We start from the raw sequence: 18,101 nt of genomic DNA, 5'->3' as shown, positions 1-18,101 counted from the left end.
GTCGCTAGATCAAAAAAATCTAAGCTTTAATGATCATGTTAACTATGTCTGAATTTCCACCACGTCTGTTCTTGAATCAACTGTTGAAATGTAGATTAGGCTTCTGCCGGCGGTGTGTCTCCCTCCATGCAATTTACTAGTGTTGCCATAGGGACGCTTCGGCTTTTGCCACCCGGAAGAACGTCTTTTATTGTTGTGACGTCATGGTGAATTGTCGTATATTTTGAAGAGCACCCATTATAGTAAGACCTGCTTAAAGTAAGAGAGGGCTAAATTTGGTTTGTGAAAGATTTCTAATAAATATCTATCAGTAGTCTTTAAGTAGTCTTACTTTTTGACTATTTCTACTTCTTGTGCTTCATAAGCTACACTTAGCCTATATATTAATTGATGCTCTTCAAAATATGTGAATAGCGCAGAACTCAGCAATATTTCAGTCCCCCAAACCTTTTAAAGTGGTGGTTCACTAAAATGAAATGTTAGGGTATGAAATGTTTTAGGGTCAATTTCTGAGAAGGTATTGGGGATACCTAGTGTGCCTACAGTTCATGATTAAAGCCTTGAAGGTTTGTTTTTTATGGGGGAAAGAAGGTGTTTCTTTTATTTTTATTATTAAATAACTGCGATTTCTTTTACAGTTTTGTGCATCCCAAACAGCAGGTAGCGCTGTATCACTAATCATTTGTTCAGACCAGTCTATGCTTTGTTTTAGGGGGAGGAGGGAAAGTTCGAATCATGAGGAAGGGGATTATTCCGAATCCGAAATATGCATGAGCTTTCTTTGATTTAATAAAGTACACATGAAACGTTAGGCAGTCTGTTGACTGCCTATATTTCGAGTCTTTGACATGTCTACTATTCCCTGTTTAGTTGATATATGGAGTGAGGAGAATAACAACACAATATTGACTTGGAAGGTAACGTTACTGTAGCAAAATAACTTTTTTTATCGTTTACAGTAAATTTAACGTTAACTGTTGCCTTGCGGATAAATACACGTACCGTTTACCGTTTCAGCAAAACGAAGTAAACCTTGAGCCAAATCAAGATGTTCGGAAGCGATGCTGTTCAGAAAGCCTTAAACTGCTTCAGAAAATTCAAGGTAACTTACTGTCATGTGTTACTTTTGTTTGCTTACACAGCATGTTTATATTGACAGAAGTTCATAACCATATTGTGTTTACACAGGAATACCAGCAGCTACTGAACGACTCAAACTTGAAATGACAGTTTCATATAATACGTTTTTATTCTCGTTGGGTTTCTCCAACCCCAGTGAGGTTGAGGAGAGTCTCATCCACACATTATTAAGAGGTAATTGAAGCGTTGTTTTTTTGTATTATTAATGATTTAAATGCTGTATGTTTTATGTTCCCAGTTCCCTCCATCTTTCTGTTTTTTTCTGTAGCTTTAGAGGCTGCAGGATCTCAGGTGTCCAGAACTGATCCAGTGAAGTTGTGGGAGGCTGTTCTTCAGACTTTTGGCATCTCAGGCATCGTGCCGCATGTCTACAAGCTTCTGCTGATTCAGTGGATGCTGTGGCTCATGCACTGTCAGTTAGAGAGAATTCTTACTCTTCTGACACAGACTAACCACAAGGTATTGTTTTTATAAATATAATGCTAAGACCCTTGGAAGTTTAGTGAAGTGTGAGGTTGAGAACCACAGTTTTGCAATACTAATAGTAAGATGACACTAAAAAAACATGTAAAAAGAATAATAAGATGAAAACTATTCATTAAGATTGTATATTTGACTGCTATACTGCTGTTATTCTCATCTCCTCAGAGAGAGCATTCAGCGCCTTTGAATCTACTGACAGAAACACGAAACCTTGCTTTGAGCTTGGAAGAAGACTCCTCACTAATGGTTGCCATGCCAGCAAAGGACCTCAAGGATCTTTTGCACATCTGCACTGTGATATGTCAAGGTATGAAACGTCTGAACTTATTATCATGTAGGTCATTATATTAATGTCAGAAGAAATATACAGTACTTGTAAGTGCTGTTTTATGATAAAAGATTGTATATTGGTTAGACACAATGTTGATATAATTGTAAATTTCTTTGCAATTTAAAATAATAAATAATAGTACTGCCATTAGTCCTAAAATGCGTTTTTTGGTTTAGGGGTGGAACAGATGAAGATGGAGAAATATTCAGAGGCTCTTGAGGCTTTTCAGGAGGCTAAAGGCCTCCCAAGTCCCAGAAGTCTCTTGGCACAGATCCACACTCTTACAGGCCAGTGTTTTACTAAGCTGGTAAGAAGCTCTGTTCTACAATCCTCCATCCAGTGAACTCTGGCCTGGAACTTAATGAACCTAAATAGACCGAATCTTGAACCATCAGTTCCTGTTTATATTTGATTTACTGATTCATTTGTGGTAGGTCATAATTAGTCTCTTGAGGCTCTGTTTCTTATGTCCATGCAGGGTCAGCCCCATTGTGCTCTCCACTTTTATCGGAAGGCTGTGGAGGTGGATTATGCTTGCCATAGTGCACTTTATCAAAGTGCTCTGGTGTTCAGGCATCTTGGTAATTCAAAGGCAGAAATTGAGGCCCGGCATCTTCTTTACTCAGTAAGTCATTCTGCAAATAACTTTCTTGGCTTATTATTTTTAATATATTATTTACAATATTTTGTATTAATTTATGCAATGTACCTTGTGCTTTATATCATGTATGAGAGGTGCATTTACACAAAATCATTAACAGGTTGTGATATCAGTGATAAAAAAATATTAATTGATGTCCTTACTTTACACTGACATATAACAACTCACTACTAATACTATATTAAAAATAATAAATAAGTACTAGCCTTCTAGCGTCAACAAAGTAGACCTAAAATAAATACATTTAAGTAGCAACAAGGTTCAGCTGACATTTGCTGCTTTCGCTTCAAACAGTAAAGGATGTTTCAGATTGTTTCATAATAATCCAATGAATGTATTTCCTGCATGTTATGTAGTGCCATTTTAAAATGTGTTTGTTGAATAATACTTTTCTCTTTCTTTGTTTACAGGCAGTCCAGCTGCAGGCTGATAAAAGTTCATCTAGTGCTTCACTGGTCTCTCCAGATACACTGCTTGGTGGTGAACAGATGACCTTCATTTGCAGAGTCCCTTCCTCCTCTCTGATTCTGCACACTTTGGCTCACACATGTGTGCTCAATGGCAGGCAAGTGATCCCTCAAAAAGGACCAATGCTTGACTAGATTATCAAATATCAATATTTCAATCAGATTTAGAAAAACTTTTACAGAACACTGAACCTTTAAACAAAATATATATATATATATTTTTTGTCAATCAGTATTTCAGATGGTGTTGATCACTATCTTGATCTGTTGGCGTCACTGCAGTCTGATGGCAAAGATCTTGTAAGGACGTTACTTTTTCAGGCATAGGATTCAGAAATAATGCATACAAAGCAATGTGATTGATTAAGTGAAGTCACCTTTATTTATATAGTGCTTTTGTGCAATACATATTGTTTCAAAGCAACTCCACAGTAATAAAGAGGAAAACAACTTTATCCGATACGAGACAACCACCTGTCTGTGTTTCAGCTATCCACAGGGGATGGCACTTCTTTTCCCAGAATCCCAGTGGTCTACCTTGAAGCAGGATTTGCTTTGTTGAAAGCTCAAAGGTATAGTGATGCTCTTGTGGTATGCGAGGAGGTCATCACTAGCACTTCAGACTTCATTCCCAAGAGGCTGCTACTTAATGCTGTTGAAAAACAAAAATCTGATTCCGATGTCGTACTTGGAAATGTGGACTTTGTGTTATGGGCTGGTGCGGCCCATCTCCTTCAAGCACGAGCCCACTGGAAACTGAAGGACACCAAAGAGGCTATTACAAACTTCACAAGGTACGATGTGATGAGAGTTTCATTCAGTATGTAGCTTTGTTGGAAAATCATGTTTTATGCAAATGCTCTCTTGTTCTTTCCTTTCAGAGCAATTAATCAGCTGGTGAAAGTGTTTATTAAACAGACTGGTAAGTAATTTCTTTCTTTCTAGATTGGGGAATCATATTAAGCTTTGTCTGTCTTTGTTTGTGAAGTATCATCCAGGTTGAAAATGCAGACTTACAGATATAATTAACTATACACAAATATTTGTATCCTAAGGTTCTCATCGGGTATCTATTTATAACAGATCTGCATTCAAGAGATGAAGCTGCTTTCCCATCTTACTGAAGCCACATTTAATGTGTGAAATTGTTTTATTGTCTTCTTTCATGTCATTACTTGCATGCTTTCATCCAACTTTTAGACTGGAAACAAAAATGTCTTGGAAACACTGAAGCAATGGTTGAAAGAATGGCGACTTTGGAAGCAGCAAAAGGACAAGCACTAGCTGGTCGAGGGTGCTGCTTTTTGGAAAGGGGTCAATTGAAGGAGGCCCTGAGAGATCTTCATCTCAGTCTCCAGATGACACCAGGTTTTCAGCTGATATGTTGTCATTATAGTGAATTGAGCTTAGTCTGATACATTGCCCTGTCCTTCTCAAATTTACATGTGGAATTGAATTTCACTAGGTTGTAAGAATACTAAAATGTGGCTAACCGAGGTCTTGTGGAGGCTTGATCGTAGAGAGGAAGCATCAGCTAACTGGAGAGAAGCCCAGACGACTTCAGATACAACTAAGTCAATGTAAGCTATTGGACAAGTTATACTGTATGTCAGACTATGACTTTTACACAGGAAAGTCACACATCATTGCAATCTATAATTTCTATAACTGGTGTGATGATTGTTCAGTCATTTTCTGATTTGTTTTACAGAAACCTACCGCTGTATTTGCAGGCGTGGCCAGAGGACACGGCTTTTGACTTCACTGACTTGAAGAAGAAAATGGGCGAATACCTTCATGCCAAAAATGTAATGACATAAGACGAGGATGCTCTCTATTATAAATTGCACCATGCCATCTTTTTTTGGTGCATAACTACATGCAAAAAAGACTGTTTTAATTGTGTTGTCTAATTTACTGTTGTCAGATGTAACCATATAGCATTATAATACTACTGTACTGTACTACTGTAGTTGAAGTTAACAAAATTAAAGAGCTGTGCTAATCAGAGGGCAGGATTTCATGCTACAATCAATGTCTCTGTTGACATTTTGTTCAACCATTGCCAATAAGGTTGCATTCCACTTGTCAGAAGAATGAAAAGAGAAAGCATCCAGCCTGGAATCAAGTTTTTTTTGTGTATTTTATACATACTAAACAAAATAAGGCTAAAGTAGTGGGGATTTTCTGATATAACTAATCGTTATATCATGCTCCTTATTTCAACCCGCACAGTCGCATGTAACTTACATTATGTAAGTATATTATAGGTGCATTCATGTTTTTGTGCATGGACAGTGTGTATTTAATTCGTAAAGTAAAATATATCAGGCCCTGTATTAATTTCGATGAGTACGGCTTACAGCTCATAATATTAAAAATCCAGTATCTCCAAATATTAGAATATTTCCTAAGATCAATCAAAAAAGCATTTACAATACAGAGATGTTCAAGTTCTGACAAGTACAATGTTCATTTATGGACTCAATACTTGGCCAGGGCTCCTTTAGCACGAATTACTGCATCAATGCAGTGTGTCATGGAGGTGATCAGCTTGTGACACTACTGAGCGTTATTGAAGCCAAGCATGCTTTGATAGTGGCCTTCTGCTTGTCTCTTATCTTTCTTTTGACAATACAGGTCAGGTGTGTTGACCGGCCAATCAAGCACAGTAATATCATCGCCAGCAAACCAGTTGGTAGTAGTTTTGGCACTATGGGCAGGTGACATCCTGCTGGAAAAGGAAATCAGCATCTCCAAAAACCTTGTCAGAAAATGGAAGCATGGAACCGTGGTAATCTCCTGGTAGATGGCTGACTTTGGACTTGATAAAACACAGTGGACCACCACCAGCAGATGGCATGGCATCTCAAATCATCACCGACTGGAAACTTCACACTGTACTTCAAGAAACTTGGATTCTGTGTCTCTCCACTTTTCCTCCAAACTCTGGGACCTTGATTTTCGAATGGGATGAAAAATGTACTTTCATCTGAAAAGAGGACTTTGGACCACTGAGTATCAGTCCAGTTCTTTTTCTCCTTTGCCCAGGTAAGATGCTTCTGATGCTTCTGTTATCTCTGGCTCAGGAGTGGCTTGGTACAAGGAACGAGACAGTTGTAGCCCATTTCCCGAAGACATCAGTGCGTAGTGTCTCTGGTGACTCCAGCTTCAGTCCACTGCTTGTGAAGCTCTCCCAAGTTCTTAGGCTTTGCTTGACAATATTCTCAAGGCTGCGGTTATTCTGCCAAACTTTTCCCTTCTAGTCAACTTCAAAATGCTTCGATACAGCGTTCTTTGAACAGCCAGACATTTTAGCAATGACCTTCTGTTGCTTACTTCCCTTGTTGGAGGGTGTTGATGATCGTCTTCTCCTGGACAACTGGCAAGTCAGCAGTCTTCCTCATGATTGTGGTTGTGTGTATTGAACTAGACAGATATCTGGTATTTATACTGTATTAATAGTAATTTAATCAAATTCATAAAAAGGACAAAACAACATACTTGTGGTAAGGGGAACTTTAATAGTTTCTAAAAAAAAAATCTGTCTGTTGTATTGTATAGCCTGTCGAAATGAGATATTCTAATATTTTGAGTTTTTTATAGGCCGTAATTATCTTCATTAAAAAAATTCTTGTAACATTTTAGTTTACGTGTTATGAGTGTAAAATTTATTAATATATTCACCTGATGAAAAATATACTTTTCCACAATATTCGATTTTTCTTATGACGTATGACAAATATTTTCTACATTCACCATATTGCTCTGCATTCCATCTCATCTCAGTATTATTATTAAAAACATTATTTACTTATATTATCTGAGACATATTGACGTTTGGATTACCTAACCTGTTGGGTAACATTGCCTATTTGGCAATAAAAGTTGTTGACATTTTGACACTTCGGCTCAGAAGAGTAACCGCTTAATCAGACTCTTCCGAACCAATCCAAAAGAGACAATTCACAACCCATAAGAAAATAAACCAATCGCAATGAATCGTGAAAAACACCAATGATGCTTAGCCTTTCCACTGTCGGTCTAAGATTGGCCAATCGGTCAACGCAAGAAATCGCGACGTGTGCTCTGATTGGCTAAAATTTCAAAATGGGCGAGGAAACTTTTCTCCGCAGAGTTGATGTTAGCAGGCTAATCCAGTGCAGAGGTAAAAAGCTAGTGTGAAGGTTGGAATCGGTCACTGAAAAGAGCTACTCATTTCCATCAACTATTTGTATCTTTTTGCGGGAGAAGCAATATGGCTTCGGGTGGAGAGTAAGTACGATTTTAGTGATGAGTCATTTAGTCTTTTGATAGTTGTTTTTTCTTTTGAGGGCCAGTTAGCCGTAAAGCTAAAAGACGAACGCATCATGAATGGTGATCAATGAAAAGAGCGAGTTACACGCTCTAGATTTCTCATCCGGGTTTGCATGTGAATTGATATAATCTCTTTAATTTAATCCTTAGGTATTTACGTTCTCTTTACTCATTTTAAACTTCTGCGGGAGTTTTAAGGAGACTATGATCAGCTGTGGTTAGCATGTAAGCTAACCAGACTGAGTCATCTCCCATGATCGAGGCTTTCGGCCCACCGGCATCACCTGAGACTGCTCGGAACAAAAACACGTACAACCCCGTTAAACGGCCCGCATGTCGCTACATAGAATACATCAGTAATAATTCTCTATTGCAGTAAAACCGCGATTAAGCTTCAGTTAACCGTTTATGAACAAATAAGTTAACATTAGCATCAGCTGGCGATGATGATGACAAATCCCGTGATCTAGAGATTTTAGCCATCAAATCAAAAACCGCGGACAATATGTCATTTAAACCGTTAAATAATAAGTGTATCAAACCCTAGAGCTTTTATAAGCACTTAGATAGTACTCTTTCAGCGGTTTGGGCTTCACATGTCACACAGGAGCATTTGCTGTGTCATTGGCAACTGGAGCTGGCTAAGTTAACTGCTGCTAGCTCGCTCATCGTCATCACACACTATGAGAGGAATACAAATCATACTTCTATAACCTGAAGATTATATGGTTGGGCTGTGTACACGACTAACTCTTGCGGAATTAACTCCGAGGAAGTTAACTGTATAACGTTAGTTCAGTAGTATATAAGTTAAAGTTAATGTTTGCTGTCTGTTAGCTACGAGGATGTACATTATTCGCTTATTTACAAACGCGCTGTTGGCCTCTGCCTCTTGACTTGTCTGAGAACCGTTTTGGTTTAGTTAATTTTATTTTCCTTTAAAAAAAAAACTTTAAACTGTGTACAGTTTAAATTGTTGTATTCGGTGGCATCAGCTACTGGCCTTGCTTACGACTGCTTCCCGGCCTAAATCTAGCGGATCACTACGTCTTTCAGTCCGGTGTTTTGTGGAAAGCTCTAGAGTAACTTGAGCTTGACAAACGTACATGTGAGCAGACGTGCACTTGTACATAGACTCTATCGTGTTATTCTCTCGGAACAGACAGGTTAATACCATAAATTCTCTCTACATGAAAGGGCTACGTAATATGAAATGTAATTATCTTTCACTTCCGCCTCAAGTGATACCGAAAGAAAATAGCTACTTTTGGTCTCGGATAACCACCTGTAAAGTGCCAAGAATTGTTAAAGGGACAGATCACCCTAAAATCGGTCTTTTCTTGCACCCATTTTGTTCCAAACGTTTTTTTTTGTTTGTTTGTTTTTTGCTTCAGCCTTAGTTACCATTATGTTTACAGGGAAAAAAATGGATGCAGTGAAACCAATGCTGAACGTCTTTTCCCAATATCAGGTTTTTCAATACTGTGTGTTTTTATAAGAACATGCATCATAATCCCATATCGCAAAGTTTATGACATTATCGAATTTATTATCAACACTCCCAGTGTTTGAAAACAAGCAGTATTGTCAAACAGCAATATGGAGGGCCTTCGAATGTTGGAAAATGGGGGTTTCTGAGGGGAAAAAAGGGTTGAGAAACACTGCATTAAAATGTTCATCTTCCACACAGATCCAAAAATGATGATCTTTCCACTGCCATTCTGAAGCAGAAGAACAGGCCAAATAGGTTGATTGTTGATGAATCAATCAATGAAGACAACAGTGTTGTGTCTCTCTCTCAGGTAAAATCTTCAGTCGGTTTATAAATGTATAAACATGTCCATTTGCATGTGCTTATCACGTTTTCTTTACTTTTCAGGCAAAGATGGATGAGCTCCAGCTCTTTAGGGGGGACACAGTGCTGTTGAAGGGCAAGAAACGAAGGGAGACTGTTTGCATCGTCCTGTCTGATGACACCTGCTCTGACGAAAAGGTTCGCATGAACAGGGTGGTCCGCAACAACCTCAGGGTGCGCCTTGGTGATGTTATCAGGTTAGACTGTTTTCTGTTTAAACTTTCATTGCATATACTAGCTGAATGATCCTGGTAATGTTACAAGACTTTTAGGGTGGTATTCTGATTGTCAGGACTTAAATACTAGTTATTCGAAATTGTTCAGATTCAGTGCAGGATGGATCATTCATTTGTTCACCTTTCTGGTTTTCAGTATTCAGCCATGTCCAGATGTGAAGTATGGAAAGCGCATTCACGTTCTGCCAATCGATGACACAGTAGAAGGCATCACGGGCAATCTGTTTGAGGTCTATCTCAAGCCGTACTTCCTGGAGGCTTATCGGCCAATCCGTAAAGGTAACTGTTCACTTTTGGATTAATTGAGATGTAAATTTGTTAAATCTTTTAGCTGCTATCCAAAAGTTTGGGGTCAGTAATTGGTTTATTTTTAAATAAATTAACAGGGACTCATTAAATTGATCAAAAGTGACATTTACATTGTTACAAATAATTTGTATTAAAATAAATACTGTACCAGGCACAACACGCTCAATGTTCATGATGCTCAATAGAAAACTAGGAAGAAAAATATAAATATTAATTGCTGTTGGGGTTTATATGAATGTATCTCTGAAAGGAACTGACTGTCCTATTTTCCTCTATACCTTTATTTTCCTCTTGCCTCTGTATAAAGTAGTTTATACATGCACTTGAGTGATTTAGTCAATGTTCTGAAGAGATTTGGATAACTTTATATGATTAACAGATTATTAAAGGTGGGGTATGTTAACTTTTATCATAGGTGGTGTATGTGATTTTTCTTTTTTGACCTTTTTTTTTTTTTCAAAATCACTTAATCCTATTCCTAACCCACTTACAGCCACTGAGTTAGAAGCACTAAAATAAAAATTATTCAATCAAACGGTCATACTGTACATGATTGGTCATACCCTGATTGTGCTCCAGCGCCACGCTGGATTTCTGGCGTACAAACGCGTCTGCGAAAAAAAAAAAGAAATCAGGTGCACGTTCAAGTTCAAAACGGTGCGCAACGTTTTGCTACGGTTTCCTAGTTGAACGTCATGTTTCCAGGAAACGGTGTGCATCGGGTGTTTGAGATACGTTTTCTCTCGTTTGGTGGGTGTGTCAGAACTCCAATCCAATCAGCAGCAACATGTATATAAAGCACGCGGTATTAAAGTAAACTCGCACAATGGGTTAAGGGAAATAATTTACAAATGTGTTCAATGCAGATCGATATATGCAACAACTGAGGATATTAGAAGATATGTATTGTAAAAATATAGGATATCAACATGTAGTTTATTATATTTTTTAGCTTCATTGCAAGTGTATGACATTTGGTATAGAAATAAAAAATGGTAAGTACTTTTCCTAAAAATGAGAAATAAATAGGTTTTTAAAACATTATGAAATACAAATAAAGTTAGTGTGTTAGGATAAACAGAATGTGTTTTAGTCTGAATTAGGTAAGATGTGTGCTTTCAGTTTCCACAAATCCCTTCACTTGAATGGGATGTTCTCTTGTGTTCTGGGCGGCAAGTGCTGTTACTGTAACAATGGGATATATTTTGTAATATTAAACACATACTTATACTGACTTCATCAGGCTCAGAAAATTCTTCACAAAGAACACAGAGAATGGCCTTATCGGGCTCCATAGTTGCAACTCTTGCGTCATCAGAACGGGGTGTTCAACGCATCACGTTTCTGTTTAATAAAAGTTGTGCAACGTTTTGTCCGGGCTGAACACAGCCCTGGTGATTCCTCTGTGCACTGCTTACGCAGTCCTCAGATCAAGCAACACCAAAAGAAGTGGAGTTTGATCAAAGAAGTGGAGTTTGGAATTTAATCATAGTGCTGGGCTCATTCACTAAATAGCAAGCGGGATGATTGACAGATCCATAAGGCCTGTCATTAAAAAGAAACTGAAAATTGACAGCAATAAAGAATCCCGCTTGATCTCCCTTCCACTCCCGCGACCGGCTGTGGATTAGTTTACTGATAAGCGCGAGTCTGCAAACAGGCTTTTATTCATTCTCAGTTTTGAGAAACGTAGCCTGCATGTGTTGCGTTACAGTTTTATAATAACTAAAGTATTTTAGTCTACTTTTTTTTTCTTTTTTCCCTAGTGGTTTCTTAATTTCTTAATTACACTAGTTGACCAGCACACATTGTTTTGCAATGCAATATTAATCATGAAAAAATATATATTGTAGTGCAAGAGAGATTTAGGATTTGGGTTGAATTCATAATTCTAGTTTTTACTTCTAAAGTTTTTTTTAAAGATAGGCATGTGTTTTTGTGTGTCTTGCATTCTCAAAAAATAATGACAAAAATAAGACGACAATATAAGAATAGAAGAACAATCGCTCATCCACTCGTCACTTTGTGTCAGAAAATTAGCGGAGGATAAACTGGCCCTTGCGCATCTGTCCCTGGGAAAAAAAGTTCGGGCTCAGGATTTTTTTTCTATCACCCCTGTAACTGATGTGTGCGTTGAATGTTCATATGTGAATAAAATCCTAAATTAAGTATTTTCTCAAAGTGATCGAGTCTCTGCAAAAAATTTGGACTTATCCGTTCAATTCATGTGGATTAGTTTTACGATCTCTTTATAAACTTTTTGAAGTGTCCAAGTGGTATTTGCGAAGCTGCCAATAGACAGACCAAAATCTCTCAAGTTTAATCAAAAGATTTTCATTTGTGTTTCCGAAGTTGAACTAAGGTTTTACGGGTTTGAAACTAAATGAAGGCAATTAATGACACAATTTTCATTTTTGGGTGAACTAAACCTTTAACCCTTTATGACCTGCCATAGAACAATTCCACCAGAGTATATCTTTCTATTTTTACATGCTGTGCTGTCATTCTTTTGAGCATTTTCATATACCATACATCAAAATAATCCTTACTCTCCCAATTTGTAGGCTATATTTGTAATTAATTAATACTAACTAGATAAATATCTCAACAGTGCAATAAACAAAAAGAACACATTTTTTAAAATTCTACATAATTTATTCAATACAAAAAAATGATTAATGTCAACCTCAAACTTTTCAATGTGAAAAATGTGCATAAAATGATTTAAAACTATACAGAAATTTGAACTGTGTACATAAGTTTGTTTTGAAGATACACTCATTTAAAAAAAGGGGGTAAAAATGCCATGTAAAATATTCAATTGCATTTGTGGTCAAACAGATAACATTTTGAATATTGATTGAACATTGAATTGGTTAGAATATAAAATAAATAGACCCTGTCAGAACAATTAATAATAAAATAAATAATAAATAAATAAAGCCGATGAGCAGACAGAGTTCAGTGCGTCCGCATACTTTTGTTTTGACATAACGTTGCATGTGTGTCAATGTGCTTGTATTTGCGAGTGTATAAACGAGAGAGAAATGATAGAATGAAGCAATGGTAAAAAGACAATAATGATAAGAAGGAACATATAGCAGATGGGAGTCAAATGCACGGTCCAATGACGCAGCTTTTGACGTCACAACATGCGACACGTTAGGGTCATAGTGCACAGAACGTGATCCGTCAATGAGCCATCGCCGGTGCTCCAGTCCATTTTAGGGGGTTAAGGACCAGAAAGTTTGTGGTTTGTCTAAAGCAGCATGTGTGAATCATACATTTTATATTAACATAATTTTCTTTTCTAATGACATTGGTTTGGCTTGATTTCCATAGGGGATATTTTCCTGGTCAGAGGAGGCATGCGTGCTGTGGAGTTCAAAGTGGTGGAGACTGACCCCAGCCCGTACTGTATTGTGGCCCCAGACACAGTGATCCACTGTGAGGGGGAACCTATCAAGAGAGAGGCAAGTAGATGTTTCAAGTTTTGTCATGATTTAAAATGGGTTTTGTGAAAGAACAGTGTGTATAAATGCGTCTGCACTCGTGTTTGCAGGATGAGGAAGAGTCTTTGAATGAGGTGGGTTATGATGACATTGGAGGGGTCAGGAAACAGCTTGCCCAAATCAAAGAAATGGTAGAGCTGCCGCTCAGACACCCAGCTCTCTTCAAGGCTATAGGAGTGAAGGTAATTATCTGCACTATGAGGCTCAAATACATTAGTGTTGTGAATTTGCAGTCCGAGGTACAAATCTTTTTTTTTTCTTTTTTTTTTTATAACAGCCTCCCCGTGGCATTCTGCTATATGGACCCCCTGGAACTGGAAAAACACTCATAGCTCGTGCTGTGGCAAATGAAACTGGAGCATTCTTCTTCCTCATCAATGGTGGGGATTCAAGAACACAATTTAAATTAATTTTAATGGCTTCTTATGATTTGTTTTATGCTTGAATGTCGGCATCTCAGTTTATGATCCTGAGGAAAACTGAAGTAAATTATTTTAATTGTCCCAGGCCCTGAGATCATGAGTAAACTGGCTGGTGAATCTGAGAGCAATTTGCGCAAAGCTTTCGAGGAAGCAGAGAAGAATGCACCTGCCATCATCTTTATTGATGAACTTGATGCTATCGCTCCCAAAAGAGAGAAGGTAAGACTGCTTTTGTAATGGATCAAAGATTATCACGCTCAATCACATCATCTGCTTTGCACAAATAATTATTACTTTGACTGACTGGGTTTCATTCATCAGTAAAATATTTAAAGCTGTAACACATTGATATTCTAATAACTTCTGTGGTAAGAGCTTTCAGTCTAATCATGGATACAAATTCTTGCCTTTATCTTTCTGTTCTTGCAATGTGAGAGGCAAATTAAATAAATATGTAATAAAACATAAATAAAAACATTGCATTAAAAAATAAGAAAATATTACAATGAAATGTTGTCTTGGAAACATAACGATTTAATGCATTTTGTATGCGTTATTCTAAAGGACATTTCTCTCCCCAATATAATGATATTAATATTGCTGTTATGGCCGATACCGATATTAATCAATGTCGATATTGCGATATAAAAACAGTTTCACCAAATGACTTGAAGAGCTCTATTTGGAAGGAAGGAATGAATCATTCTAGAATGACTGGGGTGGTTTTGCCATGGAGTGAATCTGCATAGAAACTAATATTAATAGAATGCTAACTAATGTAGTTAAATAGACTTTAATAAATCTAACCTTATTGTAAAGTGTTTCCAATTTGTCTCTTGAGTTCAGTGTTGGACAAATGTTGTTTTAACCATTCATTAACGTGAATCGGTTCAAAGGAGTCAGTTCGCGAATTGGACATTTCATTAACGGACCACGTGTCCGAATCACGTGTACGATCGTATCATGACAATCGTATGCGAATGTCGTGTGTAGTGGAAAGGTGGTTTAAGATTGTCTAAGGGATGTTTCTCTAAATGGTTTTCCATCTGTTTTTCCAGACTCATGGTGAGGTGGAGAGGCGCATTGTGTCTCAGCTGCTCACTTTGATGGATGGACTGAAACAAAGGGCTCATGTCATAGTCATGGCAGCCACTAACAGACCAAACAGCATTGACCCAGCTCTCAGGCGATTTGGTGAGATCACTCTGTAGATGTCTCTTTACAAAGCAACACTTGAGCAAATGTTTCCAGTTGATTTTCAGGCTCTTTGGCTACATGCACTGAACATCTTGTGCTCATGACCTCCTGACTCTTGATTTCAGGACGTTTTGACAGAGAGGTGGACATCGGCATTCCAGACGCTACTGGAAGACTTGAGATACTTCAGATTCACACCAAGAACATGAAGCTTGCTGATGATGTTGATCTGGAGCAGGTGTGTTTCAGAGAATGTTTGAACATTCAGTGCTCAGAGATTTATTTGTTTAAGCTGGGTCTCCTTAATGCGCATGACTCTTCTGCCATTGCCTGCTTAAGTCTGCTCCATCAGAATTTTAAGCCAAGTGGATTTTAAATGGAAAAAAGGAAGACCTTTTCAGAATGTCTTTTTCTCTTTCATGACATTTATGTTTTGTTTTATTTAGGGCACCAAGTAATTGCATTTTCACACAATTTCGTTTTTTTTGTTTGTTTCTCCAATTGGCTTCAGGTGGCGAATGAAACCCATGGCCATGTGGGTGCTGATCTGGCCGCCCTTTGCTCCGAGGCTGCTCTGCAAGCCATCCGTAAGAAAATGGACCTCATCGATCTGGAGGATGAGACCATCGACGCAGAGGTTATGAACTCCTTGGCTGTTACAATGGATGACTTCAGGGTGAGGATCTTCTATCTAAGTAACTCTTAAGTGTGAGACTTGCATTCAGAAACAAAAGACATAATTGCTTTGCTCTTTTACCTAACAGTGGGCTCTTAGCCAGAGCAACCCCTCTGCCCTGAGAGAGACCGTAGTGGAGGTGCCCAACATCACCTGGGAGGATATTGGTGGCCTTGACGATGTCAAGAGAGAGCTGCAGGAGCTGGTGCAGGTAATGAGCAGTCTTAATCAGATTTTGTTGACTACAAAATGGTCACAGCTTAATTTTGAAATGCTTTCTACATTTTCTATCCTATTTAGTACCCAGTGGAACATCCAGACAAATTCCTTAAGTTTGGCATGACCCCATCCAAGGGTGTGCTGTTTTATGGACCACCAGGTTGTGGTAAAACCCTACTGGCCAAGGCCATTGCCAATGAGTGCCAGGCCAACTTCATCTCAATCAAGGGCCCAGAACTGCTCACTATGTGGTTTGGAGAATCAGAGGCTAATGTCCGTGAAATCTTTGATAAGGTATGTGATCTTATAATTTCAACAATGTGGTTTCTAACTCAATCCTGTTTATTTGATTTTGAATGTGAAGAAAAACCAGGCTTTTCAGTTGTTGACATGTAAATTAAGGATGCATTTTAAAATGGATTTGGTCTCTGTCCTCCAGGCTCGTCAAGCTGCTCCTTGTGTACTCTTCTTTGATGAATTGGACTCTATTGCTAAAGCTCGTGGTGGAAACGTTGGTGATGGTGGTGGAGCAGCTGACAGAGTCATTAACCAGATCCTTACAGAAATGGATGGTATGTCCAGCAAGAAGAACGTCTTCATCATTGGGGCCACCAACAGACCAGACATCATTGATCCTGCCATCCTCAGGCCTGGCCGACTGGACCAGCTTATCTACATCCCACTGCCTGATGAGAAGTCTCGCATTTCCATTCTCAAAGCGAATCTCAGGAAGTCGCCAATCTCAAAGGTGAGGTTGGATGGTATATTTATTTATTTTTGTTCTTTGGATTTAATTGGTATTAAAACGTTGTCTTTGCGTAGGACGTGGACGTGGACTTCTTGGCCAAGATGACCAATGGCTTTTCAGGTGCTGATTTGACCGAGATCTGTCAGAGGGCCTGTAAACTGGCCATCCGTGAGTCCATTGAAAATGAGATCAGACGGGAACGCGAGAGGCAGACCAACCCTTCTGCAATGGTGAGATTTAAGTTTGTCTAATGTAGTGTTTCTCGGCCCATTCAAGTAATACTTAATTTCTATTTCTTTTTTTTTTTTACATCCTAGTTGGGCAATTTTTCAAAATTGGGCAAATTCAAATAGATAATGGCATAATGTTGTGTTGATTAATGTTCCTGCATTTTAAATTGGAATGGCCGTTTTGATTTTCCAACATGTTGGTGGTTTTGATCTTGTATATTCAGGAAGTGGAGGAGGATGACCCTGTGCCTGAGATTAGGAAGGACCATTTTGAGGAGGCCATGCGCTTTGCCCGCCGCTCTGTCAGTGATAACGACATCCGCAAATATGAGATGTTCGCACAGACCCTGCAGCAAAGCAGAGGCTTTGGCAGTTTCAGGTGGGTTCTTAAATTATGGTGTTGGTGTGGCCGCTTTTGTGATATTAAAGTGGTTGTTTGCCTAAAAATGAGAATTGTCATTTACTCAAGTTGTTCCAAACTTGTGTTGTGTTGCATAAGAATTCAATTCTTACACAATTTTTGAAGAATATGGGTAATCAGTTGATAGACCCCAAAGACATAATAATTATTATTATTATTATTATTAATTAATTAATTTTATTTTTTAACATGGACATTAAAGGGGTCCATCTTTCATTAAGATTTTAAATGTTTGTTTTACTTTATTTAAGATTCCCATCCAGTAACCAAGGTGGAAGTGGACCAAGTCAGAGCTCCTCTGGAGGTGGCGGAGGCACAGTCTTCAATGAGGACAACGATGATGATCTTTATGGATAAATGTGACCACGTGGCTGACCCTCACAGGCCACTCTTCGTACAGGCCTCTGTGTACAAAAGACGAAAAATAAAAATTCCAAGTTTTTAGGACTGTGCTTTTTGTTTCTGATTTTCCGCTTCTCCTTTCAAGTCCACTGCCCTTGTTTTTTATTCGCCTCGTTCCCCTTCTGTCCACCCCCGTCTGTTAATAGAGAAAAGCATGTAGCTGCTTGTGTTTTGCTCTGGTTTGTGAAAGGATGATTTCTGAGAACTTTGATCTTAACATTCTGTGGGTGGGGGTGAATTTCAGTAAAAAACCATACACAATAGGGATTTCATTAACTTCACAAGCTATACGAACAGCTTTAGTGGTGGGGTTTAATGCTAGGCTGTTGGAAGGATGATAAAAAATAAAATAAAATTTAAAAAAAATTGCTAATGACTTCATTTTTTTTTATGAATGTAGCATATAATGTATTACAAGTTTGAAAAATGTTAAATAAAATTCACGAAATGGACCTGATTTTGTGGTGATTAATTT

The 18,101-nt window shown here is 38.1% G+C and overlaps 2 protein-coding genes across 3 annotated transcripts; both read left to right on the top strand.

Annotated features, from left to right (window-relative positions):
* The first annotated feature begins 700 nt into the window (after positions 1-700).
* fancg (FA complementation group G) lies at positions 701-5,829 on the top strand. 2 transcript variants are annotated; one of them, XM_039650100.2, is made up of 15 exons: positions 701-917; positions 1,018-1,102; positions 1,189-1,314; positions 1,409-1,599; positions 1,789-1,930; positions 2,131-2,261; positions 2,433-2,579; positions 3,026-3,180; positions 3,316-3,382; positions 3,572-3,876; positions 3,964-4,004; positions 4,283-4,450; positions 4,548-4,662; positions 4,794-4,890; positions 5,723-5,829. In XM_039650100.2, exons 1-15 carry the CDS (start codon positions 849-851, stop codon positions 5,807-5,809), a joined length of 1,926 nt encoding a protein of 641 aa, XP_039506034.2. In that variant the 5' UTR covers positions 701-848; the 3' UTR covers positions 5,810-5,829. The 2 variants fall into 2 exon arrangements, with proteins under 2 accessions (XP_039506034.2, XP_039506035.2); XM_039650101.2 differs by lacking the exon at positions 5,723-5,829 and having other exon boundaries at positions 702-917; positions 4,794-5,092.
* Positions 5,830-7,204: 1,375 nt separating this feature from the next.
* vcp (valosin containing protein) lies at positions 7,205-18,078 on the top strand. The gene is made up of 17 exons (XM_039649996.2): positions 7,205-7,357; positions 9,090-9,201; positions 9,279-9,451; positions 9,627-9,769; positions 13,142-13,272; positions 13,362-13,493; positions 13,589-13,691; positions 13,819-13,952; positions 14,792-14,927; positions 15,056-15,168; positions 15,442-15,606; positions 15,695-15,817; positions 15,907-16,119; positions 16,265-16,573; positions 16,648-16,803; positions 17,028-17,182; positions 17,476-18,078. Exons 1-17 carry the CDS (start codon positions 7,341-7,343, stop codon positions 17,579-17,581), a joined length of 2,421 nt encoding a protein of 806 aa, XP_039505930.1. The 5' UTR covers positions 7,205-7,340; the 3' UTR covers positions 17,582-18,078.
* Positions 18,079-18,101: the final 23 nt, after the last annotated feature.

Source organism: Pimephales promelas, chromosome 4 (assembly GCF_988280905.1).
Source record: "Pimephales promelas chromosome 4, fPimPro1.hap1.1, whole genome shotgun sequence".
NCBI classification, from domain to species: Eukaryota; Metazoa; Chordata; class Actinopteri; order Cypriniformes; family Leuciscidae; genus Pimephales; species Pimephales promelas.
This window is presented reverse-complemented; position numbering and strand designations above follow the sequence as displayed.